The sequence below is a fragment of the Larimichthys crocea genome, chromosome XIX, assembly GCF_000972845.2.
Source record: "Larimichthys crocea isolate SSNF chromosome XIX, L_crocea_2.0, whole genome shotgun sequence".
Classification (NCBI taxonomy): Eukaryota; Metazoa; Chordata; class Actinopteri; family Sciaenidae; genus Larimichthys; species Larimichthys crocea.
In genome coordinates, this window is record NC_040029.1 from 6,630,959 (window position 1) to 6,654,371 (window position 23,413).

The following is a 23,413-nucleotide window of genomic DNA, read 5'->3' on the forward strand; positions in this document are numbered from 1 at the left end:
CCCACTTCCCTGCGTTGGAAACCATTTGCATGCCCTGCCACACACTCGCTGCTGATTGTAAAGTTGTGAAATCTAAATTGGCTATTTGCATACAGACCTGTTTCATTGACGCACTTTTGTGGCACTCATCTTCATGCACGTGACTTTAGATATCAGTCAGTGATAACTATGACATAATTATTGCTTATATCCATACATGACTTACTGACTAAATGTAAATGTCTGAATGTGTCAGAAACCTCACTTTACTAGAAATACTGGTCACCATTACTAATGTTTTGTAAGACTTCTCTAGTTCTGTCTTTTCTCAAATAGTTACTTCCTCTCTTGATCGAAACAAGGAACGTTAAGTCTGAGCTGGATTATTTCCATTTTCTTCTCTAAAAGGAACAAAATATACACTTTACATGTTTTGTTTACACCTACACATCAGCAAAAAGTACCAGCTGATGTAATGTATCACTATGACCACTTCAGCACGTAACATCTAGTGTAATGTAAAAAAAACCAACAACAACTTTCAACTACATTTTGTGGTCTGTTTCATCAACCATTTACTGAAGGCTATGACATGCAGGTGAAAGGCCTTAAAAAAATTCACACATATAAACATAAAAACATAGATTATACCTAATAATATATACATAGAATAATATACATAAATGAATATGACATATTTACGCATATATACCGTTTATTAAAAATACCTACCATCACATTTTACATGACACAGTGTACATATATAAGATAAACATATATTTTTTATTATTTTATTATTTTTTACATATATACATACACTTGCACACATTTTGAATGGAGAAATTGTAAATATGGACACACAAAAAACATATGCATACATATTTACATGTAAAAACAGTGTATAAGCAGAAACACAATTTATTGATATACTGATATATATATTATATTATATAATATAATAAGTATTAATAGCAGACATGTATAAAATATATATGTCTGCAGCTCTATCATCAGCAGACATATATCAGCTCTACATATAAAATATATATGTCTGCACAAATAACATATAATGCAGTTCATGGATAGAAGAGCTATATATATAAATATATACATACACACACAATATATGCACATTATATATGCAGAATAAAAATACATACTTTTGTAAATGTAAAATGTATACTTAAAACAATTTATAGACTGAAAATATAGTACAAATATGTACTACTAATAATATTTTACAGGCTATAGTAAACATATATGTAAGATTATGTACACATTGTACATATACATGTACAGTATACAATATACTTGAAGAAAAAGTATATGGATACATTATATATGCAGAAAATGTATACTTTTAAAGAAAATGTATACATATTAACACAAAGGTATAGATAGAAAATATTAGTATATGTACATATCTGAAATATATACACACAATGTATACATACACATTGTACAGATAGAATATTTACAATACCTGTATATACAAAACATACTATATAATATATATGTATATATACTGTATTCTATATAATATATACTGTATATGCATGCACACATTTTACTTGAAGAAAAAGCACATGTAGGACACATTATACATGCAGAAAATATATAATGCTGAAGAAAACAACACATGTGTACATTCATGTATATAGAATATACACTTATGAGGGCAGTATATACATATAAACACAATTTATATAACGAAAATGTACTTATATCGACATTTTTCAGGCGTACATGCACTTTTTAAGTACAAACAGCTTGCACACAGTGATCAGCTCTAATATATATTGTCTATATTGGTTTGGGAAATATTTACACTTCAGGATCAAATAATGAAATAATCTCCACAATAATAATTTCGGCTAGTTTGAGAACACGAAGTGCGCAAACTGCTGTGTCTCTCTGAGTCTCTGTGGGTGTTGAACCTGCCTGTGTTTGGTATTCCGTGCAGAAAGCCTCCCACGCCCCGTGTGTCCGCCCACGCGCGGATTTGCGTCACGCAGGGAGCAGCGTGGGCGAGAGAGAGAGAGAGAGAGAGAGAGAGAGAGAGAGAGAGAGAGGCTCTGTGGCGACCGCGCGGAATATCCCACTCTGCTGCCTGCGTGAAGCTGCGTGCGGTTACTGTGACACAAGACAGGACGTGCTGACAAAATAAAAGCATCTGAACTCTATGAAAATTCAGGTTTATTGAAACATACAAGGAATTAGGTGCTTAAACTTCACAATAAACAAGAATCATAAATATAGATTTGAAATTTACAGTAAAAAAAAAAACAACGTAAAATATACACTAAAAGACAACTCAAAATGCTGCCGCATTAAAATGCTTCCTATGTGTAAATGCATTAATGATAACTTCTTTATTGCTGTTACATCGTGCTACTTTTACATATATAAAGTATATGAATACCGATATACTGTTTGTCACACAGCAGTGAAAAGTAAGTATATTTCGAATTATAGTTTCAAAGTGTGTGTATATATATATATATATAATACTTTTATTTTCTGCTACTTATTCGAGTAATTTTCATTCCAGTACTTTTATCTGAAAGCAGTAGTTACTAGTTAATTTGAGATCAAGGTTGTGCATCCAAAACAGATGCTCAGTTTATAAAATATGACAAATTATAGACTAAATGTTATAGATTAAACTACACTATGATAATAAGATATCTTAATTTTGAGCGGCTACAACATGAAATGCTGCTTACAATGTCATACACACGTAAAAATAATGCTATTTTGCTGCTAATACTTCTTATCAAGTAGGATTTTACATGTAAAAGTTTCACTTGCAGTGGAGTAAATTTACTCTAAAACAAAGTTGGAAAATAAATGTAGTTCAGACTGAATCTGCGGGAAACAAAATATCTGTTTTCCCTCAATTTTACAATGTATAGATGAGTGTATGTAAGTTTTATTTATAGTATATTTAAAATAGCTGCATACTGTTTAATTCCCAGGATATATTCACTTTAATCCAGCCTTTATTTTTATATTTAGAAACGCTCATGAGCTGTGCTTTTATTTTGACACGCCAGCTGGAAGCGCATGTGCGTGCCTGCGTGTGTGTTGACAGTTGGTGAACAGTGCAGGGGAGTGGAGAGACGCTGGGAGAGGACTCAAACACTCACACACATACACTCACACGCATACACTCACACACTCTCATCATACCCGCACACACACGCAACACACACTTGGAGGCAGAAGACGCACCAGAAGACGCACAAAGGTCACTGATAATCTGCGCTTCTTCTTTTTTTTTTCTCTCAACAGCAGGAGAAAGAAAAAAGTTTCCAGACAGAGAGGAAGAGGAGAGGAGAGGAGTGTCGCTCGAGTTTGAGCACGCAAAGACAAACAGGCGCTCCTGGAAATAATTCAATTTTCTTGCCTTGATTTGACATTTTTCTTGAAATTACGCGTCTTGTTGTCCTGCTGCGGGATCTCTTCTTTTGCGGGCTTTTCTTTTTCTTTATTTATTTTTTTGCACAAATTGACACCCCAGGCTTTGTGTTGATAAACAGTCAAGTAGAAGGAGAAAAAGAAGAAGAAAAGCTGGACCAGGGCGGACCAAAGGGGGCCAAAAACTCACCAGGTAGGCACAATTAAGCATGGATATAATCCTGCATGTTACCTGCTGCTTTTATGGGTTGTGCAAAAAAAATAGCTAGCCGGTAGCACCGCATAACCGCCAGTTATTGTAGGAATATTATAGTAGATGCTTTAAAATATATCATCTGTAAACTCAGCACATACTCTCGAGATGCACAAAAATACTACAAGAGAGACCTTAAAGGAATATTATTGAATTACAAACAGCACAAATGTGATTTTTATAGGGATTTATGTGAGTATTATAGAGATGCAAATACCTTAAAGCACAATTACAGCCATTCATGTGCATCATAAATGTATATCATAGCATATAATAAGGAGATAAAGAGCCATGAAAGGTGACAGTGCCATTGTAAAGACACTCCTGAGCACCACAGACATGCTGTATTATAGCTCGTGTGTCTTTGCTTGCTTAATTTGTGTTATTTTTAACTATTTTCACTAAAATATTAGACTAAATATGATGTTAAGATGCTCTCTGGGATGCCTTCTCACGCACACACATATATGAACACATGGCTTCCAGGTCATGGTGATTACAACATTATCGTTCTTCATTGAGAAACCAGGAAATTCCTCATCCTCATCACAGCCAGTCAGATTATCCTTTACTTCACTGATGGAGGGCTGAAGTAACCCTGGTCTGCTGCTGCGTGGCACTTTACCTGGAAAACTACCCATCAGCCTGTGTGTGTCATCTAACTGTGTGTGTGTGTGTGTTTGTCTGTTTGTTTGTGTGTGTGTGAGCGTGTGCCATTGTGCCAGCGCACGCCTCACTTCTCCAGGTGAATAGGCGAACTCGCTAAACTCGCTTTGTGAAGCAGGACTTCAATTAGAGGCTGCCATTCACAGCCGCCTATTGCACACATACACACACACACACACGTCTGCTGTGATAAAACTGGAGTAAGATGGCAGGCTGTTCATATCAGTCTGAGAGTGTTTGTGCAGACGGCTGTTGAACTAACATGCTCACAATAAGCATTATGAATCTCAGTGAAGTAACTCAATCCAGATTCTATTAGTAGAAACACAGCGTGGTGCGTTTATAGCTGCAGCAGCTTACCGGGATTATTTTATTCTCCAGACGGAGGTTTGTCTTGGCATCTGATGGATAATTTACCTTTGCTACATACATAGGAGTCACACTGCAGCTAAATATAGTGTGCACTTTATTGTGAAAAACCAACAGAAAACACCTTCAGTAAGGTGTATTATCGTATTTATGGCTACAACTATCAAGTCTTTTCTTTGTTTTGTCTATGAATTGTTAGAAGATGTTGAAAAATGCATGATATATCCGACCAACAGTCCAAAACCAAAAGCATGTAATTCACTATGTGAGAAAGAAGTGTCACATCCTCATTTTTAAGACACAGAAATGACAGAAATAATGAATCTTTTGTCAGAATAGTTGCATTTAAATTGCAGCAGGTAACTTCCGCTACACACTGTGCAGTAACAGTGATGAAACAGTGACAAAATCTGCATCAGACTGTGCAGTCTACCTTAGGTTGTCATATAAATGCCTGAGTCGTTAGTTTATCGGATCATCAAACCTCCTCCTCTCACACCTTTTTGAATTTTTTTTACCAATAATCACGCCTTCTTTACAAGGTGTGAAAGGGGTATTTTCATTCTTCACTCAGCTTTAGCTACTTTTCACGTGGAGAAACGATAAAAGCCATCGAGGAATGACTGCTTGTTTCAAGCATTCTCCGGCTGTTTAGGCTGCGATACAATAACACATTAAAGCAAAGAGAACTCATAGTTTGAAACATAGATTAGATCATGATATATATAGACACAAGTATCTCTGATTGGCTGGTTTGCAGAGGTAATTGGGGAATTTGGTCATAAATTTTTAATCCAGTCAAAACTTTGATGCAAGCTGTTGTTGGTCACCAGATTCAGTGGACGACGCAGCCAGAAGGCAAGAAGTATGGTTAGTTAGTTAGTTGAAAGAAAATGCAGAAATATCTTTGAATTGCATATATACATGGCATCACAAATAACCTAATATTAGGCTTGTGTGAACATTTATGAGCATTCAAGTCAGAAAGGAAAAGATCTTTTCTGCGTAAAGAACCTTAAAGGCTGTGTTTGGCAGTTCTTTTTCTGTTCTTATTTATAAAAAAAGGCAAAAAATATATATATATAGACGGAACAGTGATTTTTTTATTTATTCGGTATGTTAAGGGAGAATAATGTGAGTAAAGATAGCGTTGGTTAGTTTGACAGTGGAACATCATCCAACTTTTTGCGTAGGAGTCTGACGTGACTAGAGTGGGTGCATCAGTGTTTTCCAATGCCTGACGTAGTCAGAATGTAACATACATGTTAACAGGTGGATTTGAAATCCATTTATTTACATAATGAACATCTCATATAATCTCAAACATCTACGTCATTTGAATTTAGAATTCAGAAATGGAAAATGTGTAGGAACCATAAATGTAAATGTCTGTACTGTGGCTGCCTGTTATATATGCTACAGTTAGAGTTTATTGCAACTGTACGTGATAGCTGCTTCCATGTTAGAAAAAAATAAATGTCACTTTGCAAGGTAAATTTTCATTAGTGCCAATATTTCTGTGCATTATTGGTATTTAAGACTTCAGCTGGGAAATTCTTGATTCGTAGTTCAACTAAATTGGGAATATCCAGACCAAATCTGATCTGATTCAGTCCTAGTTTCACAGACACAATCTGACTCCTTAAGTCTGAGTCCTATGTCACGCTTCAGTAAATGACCTTTTGTCATGAATCATGAAGACAAGTTGAATGTTTTCCACTTGTTTTTGCTCGAGTCGGTAGTTGCATTAAGATGCTCATGATGAACTTCCTCCTTTGCGTGACATTCGTTTTCCCACAGTGATTGTGTTGTGTCATTACTTTCTTTTACAGCCCTCAGTCTGATGTTATGTTAAACGCCAAACATGCTTTGACGCAGGCAAGTCGTGGTGATTGAGATGGAAATTCAAGCAGGTTGAGCCACTGAAAAATTGTTGTCAGGAAAAAATTTGAGTATTTTCCTGAGTTCCGGCTTCTCGATTTGGATCTGATTCGACTTACGAATGCTAAAATCTCAAATTTTTATTGCACATATCAGTCGAGAACTTGACACAACAATTAAATTTTCTAATTTTCAATAAAAAGACATTGATTTATTACAATGAGAAAAATCACACTTAACATTTAAATACTTTAATTGTGATGTCAAGTTAGACCTAACAACAAATTACAACACATTTCAGCATCAAGTCTTCATCAAAATACGTCTATTTTTATGTCTAACTTTACTGTGCTGTGCCAATAAAGGCATTTCTTGACACAGACTTTACTGTAAATTGTTTAAAAGAGAGTGCAATGGAGTTTTCTTGTGATTCCTGATCCAACATGTACCTCACACAAACTCAAATCGAGTTCTAGAAGCTCTCCGACCTGAACTTTTTCTGTTTTTTTTAAATAGATAAAAGTAGCTGTCATCTTTACTCTATTCCAGATGTGTTTGGATATTTGCAGTGACACTGTTTATTCAGTTGCTCATGTATTTCCTGTTGCTATTTCCAGTATCACATTAATGTTTTAGCAGCATTTAACACCAAAGGCCCAAGAGGTTTATGAGTTAAAGGTCAGCAGCATGTCATAGACATATTTCAGATGCTAAAGATTAAAGATAGAAAAAGCTGCAGAGATGCATTGCTTGATGTGGAAGCTGCTAACAAATGAATTGTTTAAACTTACTGACAGCTGCTTAATCCAGAGTACAATCTTCATTTGGAAACAGATCTTTCTTATCAGTCTGCTCACTGAGGACTTTGTTAAATGGATCTACTGACACGTCACAGTAACCTGTTTCAACTAACTTTTTTTGTTGCCAGGCTGGTTTGTAGACAAAATAAGAACACATAATTAGCAAACCGTTGTGGTATCAGCAGTCTGCCAGCTGTTCGGTAAATTAACAAAAGCTCTATTATCAGCAGCAGTAGTATTTGTGGTTCTAATTTAATTGAACCTCGAGTTATAGACGGTCTAGATATGGGTGATCATTTTAGTCACCGTCTTCTCTCAGGCAGCGTTTGTCTTTGTCATTTTCCCGACTCAGTCAGGCTGAGTCGAGGCCTGCCTGACTCCCTGGGCTGAGGCTCTCTGGGCCTATTCTGGGCGAGGCGAGCCCACCACCTACACATCCTGCAGGGGTGGAGAGAGGCATGTGGTCCTCCCAGCAACCCGGGCCTGCTGACTGCCACTCCTCTGTTAGCTAGGCCTCCGCAGGGCCTCACATGCACATAGGAAGAATCAAAAACAAGCCTCTTTTCAGATCTCCTACTTGCTTTTTTTCCCTCAAATTCAAGGTGGCAAGTGACAAGGATTTGGCACAGATCTGAGAGTTTATTTGCTTTGTAAGGTTTGAGATTGGAGGCAGGGTGAATGACGGCGTCGCTTTCGAAGATAAACACTAATCTGAAGAGCTGACAGGGCAGCAAACAGCCAAACATATATCCAGAAAAGATTTATTTACCAGGGCTCTGTGAATGTGGAGCTAAAATAGAAACAGTAGATTAAAGATACTTTCAGCGTTTTTCATTACTATGTGCTTTCATCCAGAATATGGCTTTAACTAACATCTTTGCTCATTAGTAAGTGCAATAAACTCGAAATTAGCCCCGTAAAAGGCAGCTTTGTAGTCTTTAACCAGCAGAGTCTCATTTTGTGACACGAAACATGAATATTTTCAAGTTCAAACACCTGAAAAGATGTCGATTACTAAACAGGGTTAAAGCAGAAATCCAATTAAGTCTAAAAATGAAAGGTTCTTGACGGAAAAGTCGCCCATCCAGTCGCCAAATTCAACCTGTTCACACACCTGCTGAGGCCTGATAAACTGCAATCATGCACCTGCCAAGAATAATATGTACAGTCCAAATATAAGTCTTCATAGAAACGTGTCTCCATGTCACATGTTTACAGTGGTAATCCTCGAAAAATGAAACGTCTAAACTTAAGCTTTAAACTGCTTCTTTGTCTTTGCTTAGCCAAACTAGCTCCAAGGTCAAGTACTCTCGATAGCTTTTGTTGTTTTGGTGGATGCTAATTAACGGTTGAGGCAGCAAGAAAGAAATCAGATGCTACTTCTTTGTTAAGAGCAGTGTGACACCACCCAGGAAAAGGCAAATCATCTCAGTTAACGTCTGACTTATCCATAAAGGACAACATGGGTTTTCTCGCCATTTGGTGCTCAGCAGGGGGGACTTCAGTAAATGACTTATCTGACATTTCTACATCTGAATTTTCTTTCTTTTTTTTTAAAAGGATTGGACAAGTTATTCAGCTTTAAAGGAACAGTTTGACATGTTGGACTGGAAAAATGATTATTTGCTTTCTGGCCAACAGTTAGATGAGAAGATCAACACCACTTTTGTGTCCATCTGTTGACTATGAAGCTACATCATGCAGTCCGTGAGCTTAGTTTAGCACAAAGACTGGGAACAGGGGGGAAACAGCTCATCTGGCTTTGTATAAAGGTAACAAAATCCACCTAGTCCAGTGTGTAACCTCCCATAAAACTCACTTCTGAGTAAGCAAACAAGATAAAACGTGTCGATGAGTGAGCTTTAGAGGTGTTTTGTAGGTGGATTTTGTTACCTTTTCCTTGTTTCCACTCTTTGTGCTAAGCTAAGCTAACCAGCAGCTGGCTCCAGCATGAGTTGATCTTCACATCTAACCACCTGCAAGAAAGTGAATATGCATATTTCCCTAAAAGTATCAAACTTCTTCTTATTAATCAGATGTTCATGCTCCCTCAGGTATGGCAGCGGTGTTGCCGAGAACCCTGGGTGAGCTGCAGCTCTACCGGATCCTGCAGCGGGCGAACTTGCTCTACTATTATGAGGCCTTCATCCAGCAGGGAGGCGACGACGTGCAGCAGCTGTGCGAGGCCGGGGAGGAGGAGTTCCTGGAGATCATGGCCCTCGTCGGCATGGCCAGCAAGCCGCTGCACGTGCGCCGCCTGCAGAAGGCACTGCGGGACTGGGTCACCAACCCGGCCATCTTCAACCAGCCGCTCACATCGCTGCCCGTCTGCAGCATCCCTGTCTATAAGCTGCCCGAGGGCTCGCCTACACTGCTCAGTGGACAGGACAGAGCCAACACGGCCAGTGTCAAGATGCCCAAAGCAGTCGCCGCTGCCTGCTCTGATCCAGGGAAGTTGGATGTGGCACGGGACAAAGTGTCAGCCGGGTCACCTCTGCAGGGCAGCAGCGAGGCTCGATTCTGGTCGGGCCACAGCAACGACAGCGAGCACAGCCTGTCGCCATCAGACCTCGGCTCCCCGTCCTCGCCAAGAGACGCTTTAGAGGCTCTGGATGCCGCGGCTGTCCAGTCAGTCCTGGAGTGTGTGGACAGGATGGCACCAGGACTTCCTAAGACAGACCTAGCCGAGGTCAAAGAGCAGCTAAAGAACAACAAGAAACTGGCAAAGATGATCGGACACATCTTTGAAATGAGCGACGACGACCCACGGAGAGAAGAGGAGATTCGTAAATACAGCGCCATCTATGGACGCTTTGACTCCAAGAGGAGGGACGGCAAACACCTGACGCTGCACGAGGTTCACTTCCCCGCTTGATATAAGAATTTGAGGTTAATGTTTCTGTGTTTTTTCCTAAACTAAACTGACTCGCTGTGTGTGATGTGTAGCTGACGGTGAACGAGGCGGCGGCTCAGCTCTGTATGAGGGACATGGCACTGCTGACACGTCGAGACGAGCTGTTCGGACTCGCCCGCCAGATTTCCAGAGAGGTCACCTACAAATACACGTACCGCACCAGCAAGTAAGAGCTTAAACCTCACTCCTGGTCTTCACCCATTTTAATTCACTGTACATATTGAGAAAATTAAACACAATACAACATAAATAACCCAAGAAATGTTTCCTGCTGTTGTGTAGAAGAGCTGATTTGAGATCTCGCTCTATTACATGACTACCTGACTTAAATGCACACTAGCTGCTGAATGAAAATGTGCCGGCATTCATGCTATTTCTACTTCTCACCAACCCCAGCTGACAGGAAGTGGTTTTGAATGATATATGAAGTCCTAAATTGTATTTTTTTCCTGATGTCTCTCTGCAGGTCTCGCTGTGGAGACAGAGACGAGCCATCCCCTAAAAGGATTAAAACAGAGGTCAGTGAACCCCCCGATCCATAAACATATCCGTTAATTAACAACCCAGCCAGCAAAACAATGTTGTAATAGTCGAAATTGGTCTCAAGACCACTTTTTTAAGGTCTCTGTCTGTAAGAATTGACTGCATTTTTTACTCGGCATTGTCTCGGTCTTGGACAAAGAGGACTTTTATATATTTTATTTATTACAGCAGGATGTAAATTCTGTAATGTAGCACTTAATGAGACAGCCGGGAGCACCAAAAGATATTTGGTTACCTAAGTAGGCTGTATACTGTCTGGCCTTGGTCTTGACTCGGTCTTGCCCTGTTTTGGTCTTGGTTATGACTTGGCCTTGCTTGAGGTGTTCTTGACTACAACAGTGCCGCTATGCATTAACTCTGATGACAAAATAGATACCAAAATTAACACCTCAAGTGTTCATGTCACAAACACTCAGTGAAAGAGGATACATCCTGTCTCTAGTTAAACTTTTGATAAATATCTACAAAAAATATCTACATATTCAGAAACTTTTTATCAAGGAAAGAAAATGAGTTATTATTCAAACCACTCATCCACTCATCAGTGGAAATGTAATATCAGATAAACAGCACAGAGTCCTCCATGTTGAACTTGCAGGTTTCACAGCCACTGTAGTTTCTCCTTCATGCTTGGAAGGGGAGTGTGAGGCAAGGATATTCAGTTGGTTGCAATTTGCAGCCTAACATTTGTTCTGGCTTGTTGGTTACACAAAGCAAGCACTTTGAGGACAATACTTTGAGATTTGGGAAACTTGAGAAGCAAAAATCTAAATAATTGCATTCATTGATCATTAAAATAGCCCTACACCTGTCTACACCAATCAAACTTTGTGGGTAGGACAGTGACATCTCTACCTAGTTTTAGTGGTTTACCCACTTCTTTTTCTACTTCTAAACAAACCAGAAAAGTAAAACACATCACTTCCTGTGTAAAAGAGCGTCCAGACTATGTTTACGAACAAAGAAGTGGGACATATTTCCTGCACTAGATATGTGTTGTTTATTTAAGAGTTTATTTTCAATATCTAAAATGCCTAAAATGTAAAGACACAAGCTTGGCAGATGGCACTCCTCTGTGTGCAGTTATCAGAAACAGAATGGACACAGCAGCAAACAGCCTTGAACACAGTACAAAGCGATCTCTCAGCGTTCATCTCCTGACACACTTGGCTGAGAGTTTTGTCTTTGGGCTCTGAATGGCTCCTCTCAGTTTGTAAACCGATGATTGAAAACATGTGGCGGCTGTGAACTCTGGAGGGATTTTAACCAAGACGAAGATCTGCAGATGAACCGACACCTGCTCACAAAAACTACAGTGGGAGGAATCTCTGCCAAAATTCACTTTCAGGCTGTTCTTCTGCAGGAAAACTCCCCAAAATTCCACTTTTATTATCAAAGGAAATACAAACATTGCACTGTTTGGAAGTAATAACAGCAATGTCTATTAGTATGTTTCTAATCTCATGTTACTGATCTTTGAATACATAATCTTTATTTATGTTCAAACAGATTCAAAAGCAGGATGTGAAATATTTATGTCATGATATTGATGCATAAATTAATACATGAAGGTGGTAAAAGTTTAAGTTGATAAATATCAAGCAGCAATCTCCATGGATGGGAACTGTTAAGGTGCCAAAAACTGCAGTTCCTCAAACTTCCACTTAAGGCTGGCTCCAGAAGTGAGTCAGTCTCCATAAGTCCCCATGTTAAAATGTCCAACTTCACAGCAGAAATAAACATGTTTACAGCTTGGTACAAAAAACTGTAATAGGTAATATCCCCGTTCATGCAACTGTACTGAGAGTAATTTTTTATACACCTCACCTGTTCAAATTATATTAAGGCTTAAAGGTATGCAGAATTAAGAACGTGGCTGCTATAAAAGGCAGCTGTGTAGGACTTTGGAGCATCTGGCAGTGTAGTTGCTGATCGCAATTACCTCGCCAAACCCTTTTTCTTGCTTGAATGAGAAAATATAGCAACTAAAGCCAGTATTTGATTTGTCCTTTCTGGGCTACTGTAGAAACATGGCGGTTCAACATAGCGGACTCTGTGACATCTGTTGATAAACTTACACACCAGACCTTTAATTTAACTCTTTATATTTTCCTCTATACCCTTTCTCCTCCTCCTCTCCTCAGGTGCTTTAACCCCCAAAAAACTTCCAGCACAGAGGACATAGCCTGTCCTCAGTAGTCCTTAAAATCCCTAAAATCTGACCTATAATCTGCTCTATTCTATCCCTTTATAATGTTAAGTGTTAAATGAGGGGTAAAATGACAGAAATAAGGCTAACAATGTGTCTTTTCGACTGCATCAGGAGAACTTCTTTGACATCCAGGAGGCGCTGCAGGCGATCCACATGAGGCAGGAGATGCTGAGGGAGCAGCTGGCCTGCGCCAAGTCGAAAGGAGAAGAAACAGTCGGACGAAATCTGCAGGTAGCCACACGAATAAGATAAAACTCACAGTAGAAACTGTTGCTGTTTAATTTTGTTATGACTCCCACCAAAAAAAATCCCAAAACCCAGACTTGTGTTTCAGAACATTAACAGTTAGATGGGAGGACATTCAGGGACATCGAGCGGGGGCGCAGTAACAAAATGAGGGAGTTACTCTCTGAAACAGAAGTGTTTCTAATTCTTGTAAATGTTGAATTTATTTGAAGGTTTAAGATCTACTGGAGTGAGAACTCATATTTCAATCAAGCCTGCCCAATCTTCTAAATTTGTTTTTCATAATAAGATCGAAACCAGCAGTGACTGTATCTACTATCAAGTGTGTGTATCACAGCCTGGTATATATTTGGAGCTCCTTTGTGCTCCAAAAACTATTAAAAACACATCACTGCGCTGCACTGTTGTTTCTTCATTACCATGAACACACACTGTAGTTTATTTAGTCACCGTCCTCCTGCCACAAATACTCACTAGAGCACCAAATGTGGATTAATCCACCACTGAAAATAGTCCCCAAACACTCCAGTGAGCAGCTGTTTTAGGAAATTAATGAAAATTTTGATATTTGTGAGGTAAAGATTTTACGTCTTTAGAAGGAACCAATCAGCTCAGACCAATGACAGTGTAAAGAATGGGCGCCGTGTACGTGACGTCACCCTCAGATTCCTGAAAATAAATGATCATTCGCGGTCCTGAGGCGGGCTGAAAGAGAAGAAGTCTGGTTGCTCAAATGAGCCATCTGTAACGGCACCTACCTGTCAATCAAAGCGTCCACACTCTAATTCTGCACAACGTCACACGCAAACAAATGTACCTCAGCTGTCAGGTTGAAAGGATTCTCGCCGACAGATTTCCATGTCAGCAGATGTTCGTGGCAGCAGGATCCAGTTTGATCCCTGTAATGTTCTTTATTGGTTTCCAGTGCCTCTGCTGCTACTGCGGCTTGTTCCTAATTAGAACCGGAGTGTAGGAGGCGAGCTTTATGATAACTAATTACGCAGGAAACATGTTCATGCGAAGCGTGTGTTTGTGGGAAACACACTCTCTTTCACTTCTTCATGTGTGAACATGTCTGGTCTCATGTATATTTATGCTGCTTTATCAGGCTGTGTGTGTTTGCTGCAGCTACATTTGTCGTGTTGATGTAATTTCTCATAAGTCGCATTTAGAAGAAGAAGAGATTTCATGGCTGCGTTCGCACCGCGGGCCCTCTGAAGCGCCGCTCGTACCAGACGTTTGACTGCGTGACGATGCGAAGCACGTCCTATAATAATCTGAGCTGACAGTGACTGACAATAAGCAGACATCACTCCTGGTTTTATTCCTGTGAATTTAAGCTCAATGACTGACACGTTTGAGCCTCGTCTTTAAGGATAGTGTCCACTAGCAAACCACAATGTAAAGATCAGTTTCACTCTGGTTTCTCAAGATAGCCAACAATGTTCCAGTGTTGGAAAAACTCCAATCAGCCAATCAGCTTGCTTACTGCGCGGTTAACCATACCACCATAGGCATTTTTCAGAAGCATGAAATTTGTTTGTTTACTCTCCCTTTTCTGTTGTGGGACAGTCGTGTTGTTGTTAATCTCACATCCAATTTGGCTCCTGGGTCCTGATCGCGGCCGACCGTTTTCAAAATGAGCGACTTTCTTTGAGCAAAACAACAGATCAGCATGTTCTGCGGATGCTTTCTGGCCTGATAATCACACCGACTTGTCATTTCACTGTCACTTACTGACAAAAATCAGGTATGTGGGCGATGATTCAGATGTCTGGAAGCATGAAATCTTAAAGGAATCCTTCCTGTAGACATGCAGACGTATTATATAATTACTTTTTTTTGTTACTTTGTTAATTTAGTCTTTTTTTTCTGCAGTAGTTTATTTTTCATACACTTTATGGACTTTCTTTGTCTTTTATCATCCTCCACAACCAGATAATAATAAGATAAAAACATATTTCTCCTTGTTTGTGTCCATCAGATGCAGCTGGAGCGTCTGCTTGCCCGGCAGATGGAGATCCTGCAGGACGCCGCTGTCCAGGAGCGACTCCAGGCTCTGGACTGGAGGATCCCCCCCGCCGCCTTAAAGTACCTCAATGATGCCCAGAACACCAACGGAGCTGCCGCCGACGCCAGCAGAGATAACCAAGGTGAGCGCATGAGTGGAGGTTGAAAAAAACATTTCACGATCATAAATTTAGTTTGCTTATTGCAGTTTGGGAGGAATAATACTATTTCAAAAAGCATCACACTCAATCAAAGCTACATGAATCAGGATGTGAATGAGGATTTGCTTCTTATCACTGTAAATCTTATGTCATTTTTGGTTTTTATTCGTTCAAACATACAGTACATGAAGATAAAAAGACAGTATATCCAACATATAATACAACAATATATACAAAGTGTACGAGTGTCCCAGAGAACGGTACCATGCGCTCTCAAAGTTTCCATCTCCGTTATCGATTCTTGCCAACATTTGTTCATATGATCCATCCATTTTTTTTACATCTGTCCGCACATATTTTTATATATTTGACACGTCTGATTGGTCCCTAACAGACACAGTGTTGGTGATACAGGTTACCGCCGAGCCATGTTTAAAAATGCTTCTATTTCTCTTGGAAATTAAAAACGGCTCTTCTATGTAGTCTGTTTCACAGGAACACAAACGTTTTAGTCACTCACTCAGATCGCGCTACGGTTGAATATTGAATCACTGATTTCACATGATTTGTGTGGATTTAAAGGAAGACACGCCCTCTCTTTCTCTCTCTCTTCAAGTGAGTCATGTTTCTTGTTACTTTTATTTCGCCTGACATTTTTTCAGTCCAGTGAGTTTGTATTTGTAACATTTATTGAAACTTTCACGTTGCCTCTGAAAGAAATCCAGGACTGTGATGACAGGATTGAACGAGAGCTAGAGGGCTTTTTTTCTTGAAAATACTGAAGGCAGCGCAGTGTAAAGACGTGACTTGGTGCTTCACTAGAACAACTTTTTTGTCTGGAATGGATCTTTTCGCTAAGCATCGGAAATGCCTGAGTGTCTTGCTTTGAGTGTCTTGTTTCTGCCGCTTTTGCCAAGGTGTAACTGGCTCAGTGGTGCCCCTAATGTCCAATCTAGAGAAAACATCAATCCGTGGGTGCAGTCTGCAGTCAAACTGTCGCCCGTTGTCGGCTTTTAAGCGCAATAGGAAACAATCTTGTGCGCCATGTTAATTTGAAGAGATTTATGCCACAGGATGTGTACGTGGCGTTGTGGATGGAAACAACACCTATAGCTGCTGATTTTCCACACCCAGTCGTGGCAGCTGTCAGTTCTTTTTTTTTTTTAATCTGCATTTTTATTTTCAGCTTCTCAAACAGAGAGAGAGAAAAAAAAGACGCATCATTATTCAGGATCTTACTTCTCCTCAGGGCCTCATCTCATTTTCATCCCTTTCCTCCCTCACCCACACCCGACAGCTCATTATATCGCTGTTCCCACAAATCCCACAATGCACCTGTAATTATCACGCCCACGCCTGTTTACCTCCAGCCAGTTGCCTGGAGGGGGGCGTCTCTCTCTCTCTGTCTCTTTCACTGTCTACCTCACTCTCTCCTCCCCCTCTTCTTCTTTGCTTTCCTTCCGCTTTTTCTTCTTCTTCCTGTCTTAACCTCTTCTTTATTTTATTCTACCTTTTCCTGTATCTCTTTCTCAACCGCCATTTATCTTGTTTTTCTCTGTTTGTCTTCTCTTTTTTATATTCCCTCCTTGTAGAACAGCTTGACTAGTGAAGTAAAATTGACTCAGTATTACCAAAAAGTTGCCAAAACCTGTTTGAGATTGAATATCCATGTAATTTTTGGAACAGAGCCTTATGGATTGAATTCAGGAGTTGTATTTTTTGATCCGCACTCAACATGTTTTGTGAGGGCAACTGTGTAGAGCTGCAACAATTAGTTAATTAATTGAAATGAAAATTAATTGGCAACTATTTTGATAATCAATTAAACGTTTTAGGCACTTGTTCAAGCTTTAAAATGAGAGGATTTGTTCATGATGTGACAGTAAGCTGAATATATTTGGGTTTTAGTCAAATAAATCATCACCTTGAGCTGTTAGATATTATAACCAACATCTTCTAACAATGAAATACATGAATAAAGACTGACAAATTAATCAATAAGGAAAATTATATAGTTAATATATTTGTATGTATATATATAAATCTCTTAAAATTATTACTCATTAGTTGCAGCCTTACAATTGGGGTGAGGAGATCAGCCGACTATTAAATAGTAGATATGGTTAGATAAAATATAGAGATTGTGGCACGTAAACATCTTATCCAGGTTGATGGTTCAAGATGAACTCTAGTTGCACAGCAGTTGGCACAATGTAATGGACTAACATACTGAAATAAAAGTGAAAGTCAGAGGATAAACCTTAGTGACTCTCAATCTAACAACGTTGGTGAAAAGCCAGAAACCAAAGTGGGTACATCCTCCACCGCTGAGGTAACTCAGCTGATACAGAAAAGGTAGAAAGTGGCTGCGATGTCGAGGAATTAAATACTCACCAAATAATCAGAAACCTGTGTAAAAGGAGTCTAATATTTCATGTAAAGCTGGGTTATGAGCATATAAAATTATTGATCTGTAAAATATAGAATATATGTGTGTCAATATTAAGCATAGAGTAGTCTAGTGGAACAGAAAATACACTTCCTTTCTTACTGACTTTCTTGCTCTCAAAGGAAATAAAAGGCAAACACAAGGGATCAACGGCTTAACACAAACACAGGCTTTGTTACCACTGGGAATACTGAACATAAAGCCAGTGTTGGAACAACATCTGGGCTGATGTTTGCTTTGGATTAATGATAAATACAGTGCGATTTAATATGTGATGTAACAACTGTAACGGTAAGAAGAGCTGAACCGAGGTTCTGAGCAAATTGAGAATAATATTCGGTGTTTCTGTCTTTGTTTGTTCTCTAGATGAGCGACCAATCAACTTGCGGGTAGTCAGTCAGAACATGCAGGAAGGAGACCTCCCATTGGGGAAGCAGCTAGCCAATGAACTGAAGCGCCATCACAACCACAACAACAACAACAACAACAACAACAACAACCACACAGACGAGACCAAAACACCAGCAACAGGTTAGTGATGTTAAACATCTAACTGGAGATATTATCCAGGTCTAACAGTGGGCATGTAGGTAAAGGATTACATGCCTTGCTCAAGGGCAATTTGGGCAAGAGTTTAGGTCTATAAAATCTGAGAATTTACTGCATTAAATATGTTTTTGTTACAAATCAAAGATTTATTCTGCAGTTAATAAACTTCTTTGCTGACGATTACGTCCTCTATCTTTATCTTTAGAAAATGGGACGTCGCAGCGAGCGTCCAGCAACACAGAGAAGAAGACCATCAAGTCAGAGCCGGAAGACTCCACATAGTGCCTCCCGCCTCGCCATACGACCCCACGCTCCCTCCACCCTTTGTACCCACCCTCAGTTCATTCTACTCACACTTGACAGTATGCAGTTATTACCCATCAATAGATACTAAGCAAGCACAGCCACAGTAGAGCCTTAACAACCAATGTTGCCTCATGAATAGCATTTATTTTTCTTTGATTTTGTCTTTTTGTTTTTTTGTTTATTTTTGTTAAAAAAGGTATTTGCCAAAGCACCTAGAGAGCATGTCGAGAAGCCCTTCCGTGCTCTACAGGTCTTTGTCTGTTGATTAATTGTACACGTTAGATGTACATGTAATTTAAGAGTGATCTGTTGCAGACATTTGTATACTCTTTACCTCTGCCTGGGTGGTATTTTTGTTGCTTTCTTTGGACAGCCAGGTTGCAGGCTGTGATGCCGGGGCTGAGTCTTAACTCAAATGTTGATTCAGTGATGAGACTAAAGCAGAAATGTTGGCTGTGGTGGGTTCAGCATCTTGGAAACACTTTACATGACTATCACATACCCAATGTTCTCCGTACCTTAAAACTGAAGCTGCAGATGCTGCTAATATTCAAAATATATATATATAGGGGAGGAGAAAGCCCCCACTTTGGTCCAAACTGAAATATATAAATATTAGATGCTTTTGATGATCCTCTGATTTGATTTAGCACTACCTGCAGGTCAGAGTGAAATATTTTGACATCTACATCATGAAGTCAAAAGTTAAGTGTCTTATACTTTATAGTACCTATAAAACCAATTACATCAGCCACAATATGTGTGGTTAATTAACAGTTGTTAGCTAAGCTCAAAAAACCATGGCATACACTACTTGTTAAACATTTAACATGAATTTAGCATGGCTGTAGACTTCGAGCCTTATTATTTTTAGGACTGAAACATCTCTTAGGCAAGGTCACCAAATCACTCTTACCCTAATACTAATAGGTCATGTTAAAGGCATCCGTAATTATTTTTTAAGGTGGCCATATGACCATTATCTTCAACTCTACATACAAATATAAGATATATTGGTAGACATGCAAAGTGTATGAGACTCATGGCTAGGAACATAATTGCCTGTAGGCTGCGATGGCTGATATCCAAAAATCAATTTTCATATGTATACAAGGCAACTGGAACTCACGGCTACAACAAGATCGTAAAACTTACCAGCAAAAGCCAAAGATTTAGCAGCATTTGGCTGGTGGCTTATTGTCATTTCCCCTGGCCGTCATCCCAGGTCTTCTGAGCCTCCGCCATTCTCCCAAATCTGACATAAAGGTGTCTGCATTTGTACTGTAGCTCAAAACAAAGGTGAAAAAGTACTGTAGGGAGATGAAGTTAGGATTCAGCCCCTGTTGCAGGTTTTTTTTGTTGTTGTTGTTTACTTCAAAATGGGAAAACATGAGAAGTGGGATTAATCCTTCCTTCCTTCCTCACTCTTGTCTTGTGTATATTTATGGGAGGTAATATAAGAAGAGGATGTATAGGAGCTGTTGTGGAATAACAGCAGGGGACCTCTGTCATTTGTCTTGGCAGGATGGCTCGGCTGGCATGCCGGAGGCCGAGCTAATTGGTTCATTTCACTTTGTAATTTAGCAAAACACTGCTGTTGAACCGAAACCACGCATCTGCAAAAACAGGGAGTATTTCAGGAATAAAGCCTGTGTATTTTTTATAAATGACCCAACGAGCTTACAGCAGGCCCCACAGGTCGTAAAAAATCCACCCAACGTGAACTTTAAACTGAAGACGGGCTCACATATTTAAGATTGCAGGTATGTGGTTATTTCGAGAACAGCAGCAAAAAGCAAAATACCTGTTTATTGCTGTTCATCGTGGAGCAGCAGCCTGGTGTCTGTAAATAGTACCGAGATAACAAATAGTGCTAGCCTAATCTCTCAACCAGGGTTTTCCTTTGTCAAGTGTAACTTTGCTGTAGATTTTTGGTGTCAATACAGTGTTTATGTATGTAGAGCAAAAACAAAAAATGAAAACTTAAGTGTCATTGAGGATAAAATACAACAGTGTGAAAGTGTCTGGTATATAAAAAAACATGCTTTACATGATGATAATGTTGATTAGCCTTAGCTCTTAACAGTGTTTAATCCACCTGTGATGACCATCAGTGCATATTTCAAAGTTTTTGCTGTTTAGAGGTAAAATACATAACAAATAAGTGTTCACTGTGTTTTTATGTGTTCGCCACACTGTGTAAATACGTCTGTTTGGTCCAAAACGATAATAACGTCCAGACAATTTGGTCTTACTCTCCTTTTCCCCACCGACTCTCTACAGATAGTTTAGTCTCACTCAGCGTATTGACAGACCAATGCAATATTTATGTAAGTAATAAGTCTATTTGCATACTATGTGGATCCATTTTGTTATGTGCTCAGTAACTGTACGTCTGTCATGAACTTCAGGGTGGGAATTCACCTAAAACTTTGGGAAATGTTTGTGTTGTCTCACTTTTAGTGCGCACTGCACTGTATTTGTATTTAAAGACATTGTGTTCTTCTTCACGAAATTCCCATGAGGTTGTTTTGTTTCAAGCAAGAAACTAGCGAGGATTTGAAGTCATGATCTGTTGTTAAAAAAAAAATCTAGTTTGCTAAAGCTAAACTAGCTAGTGAATTCTGGGAGATGAAGCCATCGTGGTTCGGGAGACAAAAACCCGGTTTGTTTCCAACCCGATCGGCTCAAACACTGGTCAAGTTAGCGTGACTGTTGTACGATGTTTCAGAGAATAGCGCATGTCTGACCTGCCGTCTCACTGATCACTGTTCTCCTCACTGTTTATTGTAAAGTGATAGATTAGGCTTCACCTAGTTATGCACCTGTTTTTTAAACACTAATATATTTTATTTGTTATACAGCACATAAACATTAAACTTTATTTTTTTGAACTCTATTGTGAGGTGCGTTCTGTGATCAATGTCTGAATCCAGTTTAAACCTGTGCTTTTATTACTTGTCATGAGTATCTGTGTAACCTAAATGATGCTGGATTTTTGAGGCTGATACCTGCACAGAATATCTATAAAATGGCTGATAATCAACGCCCTAAATGACCTTAAATTTATCTTTAACATTTAAGCCCTTTGTCGATGGTGATCGCCCAGATTTTTTAAAGAGTTTGACCTCTTTCTCGCTTGGGTTTTTAACCATGGTTGTATGGCATTTAAGCTTGTGGTTTTAACATTAATTTAAAGTTAAAAACAAGAACGTGTCAGAGTAGTGTCAAGCTGAATAATTAGATCATTTCGATCATTTGCTAATAAAGACAATTTATATGTAGGCAAACACTTTTGGAGCCAGAGTAAAGTCAGAGTATGGAGTTAAGGTCTTTGTAACGGTGTGATAATAGGTTGCAGTTTGTAACACTATAATGTAGTGATAATAATGTTTTGCTAAATTACATATTAGTTTCCCGCTACAGGGAGGAGCTGGTGGACTTTGGATGTCTGAATCCCGGCTGGAAAATGAGCACTCTCATCCTCCAGCAGAAACTTTAAAGGTGGCTTTGAACAAGGCAAGTAAAGAGACTCAAGGATGAAAGGTGAAAACGCTAAAAGAGATAGTTCAGCTTCCTTTAAAAGAAGCCTGTGTTTGTTATTTTCTTTACCAAGATGAATCCCTGCGCAGGCCATTTGCATCAGCGTCACATCAACACATTGTGAAACTGGCTGATGACTCACTCTGACGCAGGTCCTTTTCACATACCTCCCATCATCCACTCCCTCCCTCCATCCCTCTCACACACACGCGCGCACACACACACACTCACGTAGACAGATTTTCTCTGGAGAATAGCTCGGCTCATGAGCAGCCCGTGCTCACTGCCATTCACAGTGGCAGCCCCTGCTTGGGCGCTCAAATGGCCACCCCTCCCCTCCCCTTGCCTTCCCTGTCCTCCTCCTCCTACTCCAACCTCCTCCTCCAGTGCAAGTCACTGATGATGATGTGTTGCCGTGGCAACGGCTGGAGGTGGGCGGCTCCACGGGCGGTGGGCGGAAGCCAGCCGCTAAGCAGCGTGGGAGGGATCTGCTGAGCGCACCCATCACCCTCATTTTGAAAGGAGCAGGAAGCTGACTGCTTTTGAGAAGGTGTGGGTGTTGGTGAATTATCGCCTCTCCTCCCTGCAGCTTCGTTAGGGATCGCCTTGTTTGTCTCCCTTCCTTCCTTCCTTTGTTTTCTGGTTTACTGCTGCATGAGGTGAAAATACAGCTGCTCACGGGGGATTTCTGCAGAAAAAATCCAACTTTGAGAGCTGCTGTTAGTTTGAAATACGGCAGACGCCTGTAGAAAAAGAAAGGATGGGAAGTTAAGGGACAAAATAAGTCAAATTTGTTTGAAAGATAAGGTGGATATGGCTCTTTTGAGACACGCTAGAGTAGTTTTTACACTCATTAGAGTATCAAATCATGTCAGATGATTGTGCGTGTCGACAGGTTTTTAAATTTAAAGTTTAGAAGCTTGTTGTAGTTTGAATTGTTCTCGCAGCTCAACCCAAAGTACAGTCAGTCATTAAAAAAAAGAAATGCAGATTGAATGCGACAGATTGCACCGTCTTATTTTTAGAAGCTCCCCAATGGTCGAGAAAGTGTTTTGCTTACATAAACAAGGCCCCTGTTAATTTCCTTGTTATCAGGCTGTCAAATACATTAC

The 23,413-nt window shown here is 39.6% G+C and overlaps 1 protein-coding gene across 1 annotated transcript; it reads left to right on the forward strand.

Annotated features, from left to right (window-relative positions):
* The first annotated feature begins 3,079 nt into the window (after positions 1-3,079).
* LOC104927409 (NGFI-A-binding protein 1) lies at positions 3,080-21,657 on the forward strand. Its single transcript, XM_010741486.3, has 8 exons — positions 3,080-3,592; positions 9,423-10,225; positions 10,315-10,448; positions 10,749-10,800; positions 13,149-13,268; positions 15,268-15,436; positions 18,270-18,434; positions 18,658-21,657. The coding sequence occupies exons 2-8, from the start codon at positions 9,425-9,427 to the stop codon at positions 18,732-18,734; spliced, it is 1,518 nt and encodes a 505-aa protein (XP_010739788.1). The 5' UTR covers positions 3,080-3,592; positions 9,423-9,424; the 3' UTR covers positions 18,735-21,657.
* Positions 21,658-23,413: the final 1,756 nt, after the last annotated feature.